At 21.7% G+C, this 9,801-nt stretch overlaps 1 protein-coding gene across 2 annotated transcripts; it reads left to right on the top strand.

Annotated features, from left to right (window-relative positions):
- Positions 1-28: 28 nt before the first annotated feature.
- LOC122509253 (myb-like protein I) lies at positions 29-9,801 on the top strand. Of its 2 annotated transcripts, XM_043623185.1 has the most exons (11): positions 29-305; positions 416-619; positions 942-1,022; positions 2,590-2,832; positions 3,060-3,305; positions 4,163-4,825; positions 4,954-5,061; positions 5,351-5,476; positions 5,587-6,150; positions 9,253-9,564; positions 9,634-9,801. In XM_043623185.1, exons 1-11 carry the CDS (start codon positions 219-221, stop codon positions 9,691-9,693), a joined length of 2,694 nt encoding a protein of 897 aa, XP_043479120.1. In that variant the 5' UTR covers positions 29-218; the 3' UTR covers positions 9,694-9,801. The 2 variants fall into 2 exon arrangements, with proteins under 2 accessions (XP_043479120.1, XP_043479121.1); XM_043623186.1 differs by lacking the exon at positions 3,060-3,305.

Genomic DNA, 9,801 nt, shown 5'->3' with positions numbered 1-9,801 from the left:
TCATAAATTCTATGGCTGTAAATTTGTATTATTTGAAAAACTTTCAATCATTTCGCGTCTCTATTTGGTAAATGTGAATGAAAGAAAAAATATTGTTTTATTTCTCTACATTGTAAATGTGAATGTGAATAAAAAAAAGTACATATTCTGTTTGTATATTAGAAATCTTGTTTATATTTGTAGCTTTTTTTATAAATGTCAATCTTAAGTATTAAAAAATGCCTAATTATAGTCGACTTTGCTGTATAAGAAATTGTCTAGGTCCTGAAACACCTCGAAATATTTATAAATTTCCCAACGACGAGGTAAGTTTTAATTTTTTATTCCATTTTTATTTTGTTTATTTTCTTTTGCTTTACAAAAAAATCGACCGTTTTTATAATTGAATTCGATAATAAATTTCTTATATTTACAGAATGAGAGAAATTTATGGTTAAATGCAACGAAACGTTATTTGAGAAAAAACAATACTGCTTACGATTTGTTTATTTGTATGCGACATTTTAGTGATGAATGTCTTCATTCTGCTTCCTATAAAATATGGAAAGATGGATGTGAAGTTGACGTTCAACGAAAGTATAGAAAATTAAAGAAAGATAGTGTTCCATCTATTTTTGAGGTTAGTATTTATTTGGCATGTTTATATTGTGATTTATAAATATAATAAAAATATTTACTGTTAATTCTCGTGGTTTTATAAGTAAATTTATACTTTTTTTTATCTCAATGTCATTAGAAAATATTTTATTTATTAACACTAATGTCATTTTATGTCCTTTCTTTATTTACAGAAATAATTTAATTAAGTTTTATTTTGTTTGTATAACAAATTTACAAATTTAATTAAAGTTTGAACATGAACATTTTTAACAAAAAAAAATGTATTATTCTCTAAGGAATTTTCTATTTTTGTTATAATAATTTATCTTTTATTATTACAGGTTAACGATGAAGACAGTGAAACTGAAAAAACTAAAACTGAGGATAAAAAAGAGAAAGATGAAAACCTTTCGGAAGATTTTGTATGTTATTTTATAATTCATTTTTTATTTCAAGCATTGGTAAAATTCACAAAGTTTAAGATCAACGACTTTGGAAAGAATTTACATTTCAAAGCAAATTTTTATTCCCTTCGAACAAATTTTTATCATTAATTTTTAAAAAGAAATCTGAGAAAAGTCAAGGATTTTTATTAAAAATAATGGAAAAAATTAGTCTTTTTAAAATTCAAAAGAAAATTCTGAATTTTTGTGTCTTTTTTGTTTATCTCAAACTATAAAATTACCGCGCATTCTAATACAAAACCTCCAATTTATTCTATTTCTGAATAACTTTCTTCTTATCATAAAATTATTACTTAGAAATTATTTAATGAATAATTTTACTTAAATATTACAAAATTAAATTTTATACAATTTCAATTTTGAATGAATTTAATAAGAAATTTTAAAGAAATTAACTTTTGAAAAAGTTTTAATAATTAAAATTCTTCTGAACTTAGTTAAATTTTTTAATAAATATTTAATTAATTATTAAAAATAATGGATTTATAGAAGAATTTTAGTTAAAAACACTAAAAAGAACTTGAATTTTGGAGAAGTTAGAAACAATTGCAGAAATTCAATTATTTTTAAAAGTAATAAAATTCTTCACAAACATTCAATTATGTTAAAAAATTTTTAAAAATTCTCATCAAAATTTCAATTATCTTTAGAAATAATAAAATTCTTTATAGGAATTCAATTATTTTCATAAGTAATAAGACTCATTGTAGAATTACAATTATTTTTAATACATTTTTTATCGAATTCCTCGAAAAATGTAATTATTCTTAAAAATTTTATTAAAATTCGTCAAAAGAATTTTAATTACCTATATACTATTTAAAAAATTATTGATAAAATTCTGTATGAAAATTCAATTTTAAGAAAGATACAATAAATTATTTATTTTTGTATTTAAATAATTGAATTCTAATAGAATTTTCTAATAAAAACTGATTTAAATATGAATTTCAGTTAAAATTTTAGATAACAATATTTTTCTTATAATATAAAATAATAATATTCTTGTAAGTTGTTGTCAAAAAGATTTGAATTTGAACATTTTGAAAATCTTAATTCCTATGGATAAATAATAATGATTAAATATTTATTTAAAAAAGAAGTTATTGCTGTTTTCAAATAATTTTACAGTTAAAAGAATTCGTAAATAAATGTGAAATAGGACATTTTTTGAGTATCTAATGATTTTTAGAGTGAATCAGAATATTATTCTTTTGGGTCAGGGATAAAGTCAAAATTTTGTCTGGAAATCAAGGAAAACAAAATTATTAATTAAATCTTTATTTAATATTAATTAATAATAATAATATTAAATTAATAATATTAAATTAATAATATTTAATATTATTAATATTAATTAAATCTTTTCGTAAATTATTTAATATGATTAATTTAGAGGTGAATTTTTGTTAAAATTTAAAAAAATAATTGAATATTGAAAGACTTGTATAGTAAAATTTTTAGAATCGTTGATTATAAACGTTGTGAACTTCACCGACTTTCAATAATTGTTTATCTTTTTCAGAAAAGTGTTTCAATAAAATATTCCTTTGGAAATAGTCCTGAAATTAATTCTAATAATTATAAGAAAAAATTAAAATCTAATGAAACTGAAGGCGATGGTTTGCAACTTTCGGATTTTGATATTAAGAAACCGCCTGTAAAAAGAAGAAGGCGAGCAAAAAGAAAAACTGATTCAAATGAAATAAAACTTGAAAATTTGGAGAAATCAAAACTCGATGAAAATTCAAGTCAGCCAGAAATTCCTGTAAGTTATTTTATTTATATAAATAGAAATAGTTGGGTTATTCAAGATTCTAGAAAATTGTATTATATATTAATAGTATTAATTATATTAGCTAAAAGATGAATTTATTGTAAAAAGAGTTTAAAGTAGTTCGGGATTTTTTAAAATTTTACTAAAGACCCTGTATGCATTGAGACAGAACATGATTTTTAATATTTAATTTCAATTCTTTTTTCAATAAAATGCAGATTTCTAAATTTCCTCAATTTACTTTCGCGGATAGTTTTAAAGATGAAAATACCATTATTAAACGACGTAAAATTAAACAAAATGTCTCACATTCCCCACCGAGTAATTGGGAGAAAACGAAGCAAGTGGAAAATAATAATAAATTATGTACGCTTGTAAAAAATGAAAATCCTTCTTTGAATTCACTAAATGTTATTAATCATAAATCAAATCTTGAAACAAGTAATCTTCAATCCTCAAATTCTGTAAGTTATTTTCCAATTTTTTACATTTGTAAATTTCTCAAGTAATTAATTGGAAAAATTATTTTATTTTAATTATAAAATTGATTTAAAAGAAATTTATTAATTATTTATTATTGTTATTGTTATTTTATTTATTACACTTAGGGTTGCCACGCAACCTGGAAACCTGCTCTCTAAATTTGAATCAGTTAAAAATAACTGATTTAGAAGCAAAAAGTCTGTCACTAATTCTATAGTTAAAAATAACTGATGTTTCAGTAAATTTTATTTTGACTAATTAATTAATTAATTAATTAATTTTTATTTATTAATTTAAATTTATTAATTTTAACTAATTTTTCAATTATTTTTTACTGAAAATCAGTTATTTATTTTTTCACTGAAAATCAGTTATTTTTAACTGATTCAGAAGCAAAAAGTCAGTCACTGATTTTCAGTTAAAACCATGATTTTTAACTGATTCAAATTAAGAGAGTGCAAGACCTGAAAATGTCAGGGAATTTTGTAAACCCTGAAAAAACCTGGAAAAGTCAGGGAATTTTGATCGAAATCCTGGAAAATTGTTATCTAAAGTTTAAAAAAAACATTTTTTTGTGTATCTAATTATTTTGCGAGTGAATCAGAATATTCTTTAGAGTCAGGGAAAAAGTCAAAGTTTTGTCTGGAAATCAGGAAGTTATTTAATTTGGGAAAATATAAATGTAGTTTTAAAAACTTGAAAAAATTCCGTTTTTTAACCTGGAGAACCAGGAAAAGTCAGGGAATTTGAAATAAGCAAAAGCGTGGCAACCCTATTCACTATTGTTCATGTCTTTTGCGATTTATATTAATATTAATTTGTTTTTATTATTTTATAGTTGACTGCTTTTCCCAATTTTACATTTGCAAATAGCGATATAAATAATTATAAAAATAAATGTGAAATATCGCTTTCTAAAAATGACGAATTCGTTAAATCTGCAACTAATAATATTGTTAAAATAAAAACTGAAGCAAATCAAGTGCCGGCGACAATAAATACAGGAGGAGCGTTAATGATTAATCCAGTGCAACCAGCGATTAATAGTATTGTTAAAATAAAAACTGAAGCAAATCAACTACCAGCAACAATAAATGCAGGAGGAACGTTAATAATTAATCCAGTGAAACAATCAATTAATAATATTGTTAAAATAAAAACTGAAGCAAATCAACTACCGGCAACAATAAATGCAGGAGGAACGTTAATAATTAATCCAGTGAAACAATCAATTAATAATATTGTTAAAATAAAAACTGAAGCAAATCAACTACCAGGAACAATAAATAAAGGAGGAACTTTAATAATTAATCCAGTGAATCCAGCAATTAATAATATTGTTAAACTAAACACTGAATCGAATCAACTGCCGACAACAATAAATACGGGAGGAACGTTAATAATTAATCGAAATGATGGAATTGTTATTTCACCAACAATTGCAAAAATTACAAATCAAAATCAAAATTCTAATACGAGTCAATTATTGTCAACAGTTACGGTAAGTTTTTATAATTAATTTTTTTTACATTCAAGTCTTTTTCTACTTTCAATTGCCGCTTATGAGTGTTTTTTGGTAAAAAGTAAAAATTATATGGTTCTTGATAATTGGAATTTAAAAATATTTAGCCTCCTACGAGAATTATGACAATCGATCAAAATGGAACCGCTCAAGCAACTATTAACAATATTGTCAAACTCAATCCAAACACAAATCAATTGCAATCAACGATTCCAGTAAGTTTTTTCTCAATTTTAACAGGCTTATTATTATTTAACAGGCTATATTTTAAAAATAATTTTTAAATTTAAAAATAAAAAAAGCCTAGAGACAACTGAAAAGATTAAAAATTGAAAACTTAGAAATATAGATTAAAAATTGCGATAAGTAAAAAAAAAGATTTGCAAAAAAAGAAACATTTTCTTATTTTTTTAAAAATTATTTTCTAGTATTTTTTAAAATTAGTTATCAAAATAAATCTAAAGAGTAATTAATTTTTTATTAATTTTTCACATTTTCAAACAGATTTCTGATTTGTCCAATTACACGTTTGCAACAAGGCCGAAGCCAAGTTCTCCAAATTGTACCGAAGTATTGATACTCAAGAAACTTAATCAAATTGAAAAGAGTCAACTCAATAAAGTGGCTACAGTAAGTGTCTATTTTATTACTAGTAAAATATTATTAATTCTATTCTAGTTAAATTGTATTCAACAATATATTTTGTTTATTGCTTTTTTAACAATAATTTTCTATTCCAGTTTGCTACTTTTCCTAATTTAAACTTTGCGAATAATGGAATAATTAATAATAATAATAATTCTAATGTGAATTTGCCCAGTTCCGATATTATTAAAATAAGTGAAGTTCATTCAGAATCTCCATCAGTTTTTCAACCTGAAGTGCATTTTGCTGATGAAACTAACAAGAAAAATGAGAATTCCAATATAAAGTCAGAAACTGAATCGTCCTCACAACGTGGAAAGAAGAGAAAAAATGAAAGAGATTTGTCACCTTCGTCTTTGAGAAGAATTAATATTGTCAATGAACTTATGGCTTTGAATTCATCGCATCCTGTTAATGAATCACCAGTTAATTCTAATTGCACTTCGATACCAATACAAAGTGCATTGTCTTCAACAAATTCAACTGTACAATATTCAAAAGCAATATTAATGTGGGACTGGAATTATCGAAATGTTAATGAATTTCCAAAATATTGGGGAATGATTGATAGTCCTGAGGGTGTATTCTTTGGATATGTTGGAGATGTTCCCAGCACAATAACACGATCTATTTTTGTCAACGAGGACATGACTGTCGAGGTATACACATTTTTTTTATCTATTGAATTTTTTGCAGTACAAAAGTAAAATTAAAGTTACAACTCGTATAGAAATCGCCAAGATATTTCTAACAGCAACTTGAACGTAAGATATTTTTGATTAAATAATTGAACTTTCCAGTGGTAATAAGTTTATTCTAATTTTTTTTTAAATTCAATTATTTTCCAAATTTTTAATTAGAATTCTTCAAAAATACGATTATATTTCAAAACATTTTTTAAAAGTAAACAAATATAATTCATTAAGATATAAAATTTATTTCAATGAAATTTGACAAAATTTTCAATTGTTTCAATTTTTTAAAATTATTTTCGGAAATACAATTATTTTTAAAAAATTTTAATTACATTTTTTCAAGAAACAATTATTTCAAAATTTCTGAATTAAATTATTAAAAACTTCAATACCTTTTTGTTAAACAAAAAATTAAAAACTTATTCTTATTTATTTTTCGACAGGATTTAAAATTTCATATAATTTCAATGAAAAACCTTTTGTTTAATTATTTCTAAAAATTGCAATTGTAATTCTTCCAAAATCCAATTATTTTTTTTAGAATTTTTGAATTACATTATTCAAAACTTTAAGAATTTTTAAAGAAAAGTAACGTAATTAATAATTTTTACATTCTAATTTAAAAAATTATTTTATCAGAATTCAACGACGAGAATTAAATTATTTAAATAGAATAACTTTTATAAATTCATAAAATAATGTATTTTCAAAAGTAAAATTATAGTATTTATAGAAAATTTTTAAAGATGAAAAAAGGAAATATTTTTAAAAAATATAAAATTTTACAAAATTTCCAATTTGTTGCAATTATTTAAAATTATTTTCGGGATTTCAAATATATCTTCAAAAATTACTATTTTTAAAAAACCTCATTTTTTAAAGAATTTCATTAAATTTCGTAAAAATAATGTAATTTTTTAAAGTAATATTAGTTGAATATTTTGAAATTAATTGAAATTTACAAGGAATTTTATTAAAAACTTTTGAGAACAACTGAATTGTTTAGAAAAATTTTATTACAACTCTTAAAAATAATTGAACCTGTTAGAGAAATTTTATTAAAATTATCTTAAATATAATTAAATTTTTCTATAGAAATTTTATTAAAATTGTATCTGAAAATAATTGAATTTCTCAGAAGAATTTTATTATTTACAAAAATAATTGAATTGTTTCGAAGAATTTTATATCAAAATTGTTAAGAATAATTGAATTTTTATTAAAACTTTTGAAAATAATTGCATTTAAATAGTATTTTTAAAAATAATTTTATTCTTTCGAAAAATTTTATTAAAATTGTATTAAAAATAATTGAATTTTTTCGAAACATTTTATTATTTATGAAAATAATTGAATTTCTTGGAAAAGTTTTATTATTTATGAAAATATTTTAATTCTTGCGAAGAATTTTCATATTTATGAAAATAATTGAATTCTTGCGGAGGATTTTACAGTTTATAAAAATAATTGAATTGTTTTGAAGAATTTTATCAGAATTGTTGAAAATAATTGAATTGTTTCGAAGAATTTTATCAGAATTGTTGAAAATAATAGAATTTTTATTAAAACTCTTGAAATTAATTGAATTTAAATAATATTTTTAAAAATAATTGTATTCCTTCGATAATTTTTATTAAAATTGTATTGAAAATAATTGAATTTCTGCGATGGGTTTTATTATTTATGAAAATAATTAAATTCATGCGAAAAATTTGTTTTGAATAATAAACAAGAATATTTAATATATTATGTACTTAATAAGTGAATTCTTTAAATTTTGATTCTTTAATCATTTTGAAAACTGATGTTTATACTTGAAAATATAAAATTTTTTAATTTACAAAATAATAATAAACGGAATACCGCGTTCCACGCGCTGGCACACGTGTCATTTGCTAGTTATTTATAATAGCTAAATTATTTTTTCAAGAAATTCTTTTAAAAAATTCAATTATTTATGAAAACTCTAATAAAATTGTTTAAAAGAATTTAATTTTCTATAAATAATTTTAATTAAATTTAATAATAACATTATTAATTATAATTATTAATAAACACGATTATTTTAAAAATTAAACAAAAATTCTTTACCTATAAAGAATTTCTTTCGAAAATTACTTTTAAAATTTTCAATCAAAATTATTTTTAAAAAAACTCTATTATTTTTCAAAAATTCAAATAAATTCTTCATAACAGTTCAATTATTTTCAAAAATTTTAATACAAACAGTTTTTGATAGAATTTTCTTTATTCTTAAAAAAATGTTTTAAAAAAAATCGTAGTTTTTAAAAATTCATATAATTGATTGTTTAGAATAATAAAAGATGATTAAATATAATCATTATCATCATCATCAAATAATTAAAAGCCAGTTTTAACAAAAAAGTAATATTTAAATACCTGTTTGAAAATATTAGTAAACTTTTGAATAAATTTAGTTGAAAATTCTAGGAAATAATTGAATTTTAAAAGAATTACAGTCTTTATTTCTAAAAATAATTAAATTTTTATTATTCATATAAACTTTGTTTTTAATAAATTTCTTACAATGTTTTAAAAGTAATCGTGTGCATTGAAGAAAAATGTTACAATGAATAAATTATTCAAGAATGAATAAATTATTTGAAGAGAATTGAATTTTACAAAAATTGAATTTAAAGAATTTAATTTAATTTTTAAGTTATTATTGGGATAAAGAAAAAGCTAAATATTTGTCTGGAAAACGGGAAAAGTAAAGGTAAAAGAAAATACAATTTTCAATTTTGACAACAACTTTGAATATAATAAACGAGTTTTTCGACTTTTTTTTGCACTTTGAATCGACTAAAACAACTTTTCTTGCGTCTTAAATTCGATCCGAGGACTGTTTAATTATTTTCAATGTTTCCTTAAAAAAATTTTCCATCAAATTGAGACGCGTGGAAGACAATATTTACTGATAAATTATAATTTTTTTTCTAGATATAAACTTTGTCAACTTTAATTTCATAAATAGAAAACATTATTTTAACCTAATAGTTAAATTTTTTATTTAGAAAATAATATTTAAATTATTTTTTTTTCAAGTTACGGGCCAATAATCACATTGCAAAATCTCCGCTAATAGAGAAAATAATGAATCTGCAACAATTAAGGATCGCAATGATAAAAATTGTATCTATGAATTTGTGTAGTAACTCCATAGATGGTCATTGTGAGAATGGTTTTTACCTTCGAAAAAATGTAACTGCAAGCAAAAAATGTAAGGAATGTCAATTGAAAATTTACAAAGAACATAGTGCCCAACGACGTAAGAATCGACGATTAATTGCGCAAAAGGAGAGACGTACGAGAAATTTGAGGAACATTAGACAAAAATTAACACGTGCCGTTAATAGGGTAAGATAGAATTAATTTCCTTTCTTTTTATCATGAAAATTTGAAATAATTTTTCATTCCCTTTCACAGATGGAAATTATGCAGAAAGCATATGTTGAACTTAGTAGCACTTTGCTACCCATCGAATAACAAAAAAAAAAAAAATTAGCAGAGTTTATTTAAAATTTAATATAAAAAATTTAAAATTTAAAAAAAAAATTAAAGAATTTAAAAAAAGAGGAACGTTTCATATTCGTT

This window comes from Leptopilina heterotoma, unplaced genomic scaffold (assembly GCF_015476425.1).
Source record: "Leptopilina heterotoma isolate Lh14 unplaced genomic scaffold, ASM1547642v1 Lhet_6, whole genome shotgun sequence".
Classification (NCBI taxonomy): Eukaryota; Metazoa; Arthropoda; class Insecta; order Hymenoptera; family Figitidae; genus Leptopilina; species Leptopilina heterotoma.
The sequence above is the reverse complement of the archived record's forward strand: the minus strand, read 5'-3'. Positions and strand labels throughout refer to the sequence as shown.

What these genes read in the sequence shown, in the direction of transcription:
- LOC122509253 (XM_043623185.1), top strand. Translation starts at nt 219, where the DNA reads ATGCCTAATTATAGTCGACTTTGCTGTATAAGAAATTGTCTAGGTCCT. An exon ending in AAAACCTTTCGGAAGATTTT is followed by an intron (nt 1,023 to 2,589) that starts GTATGTTATTTT and finishes TATCTTTTTCAG; the next exon opens with AAAAGTGTTTCAATAAAATA. An exon ending in ATCTTCAATCCTCAAATTCT is followed by an intron (nt 3,306 to 4,162) that starts GTAAGTTATTTT and finishes ATTATTTTATAG; the next exon opens with TTGACTGCTTTTCCCAATTT.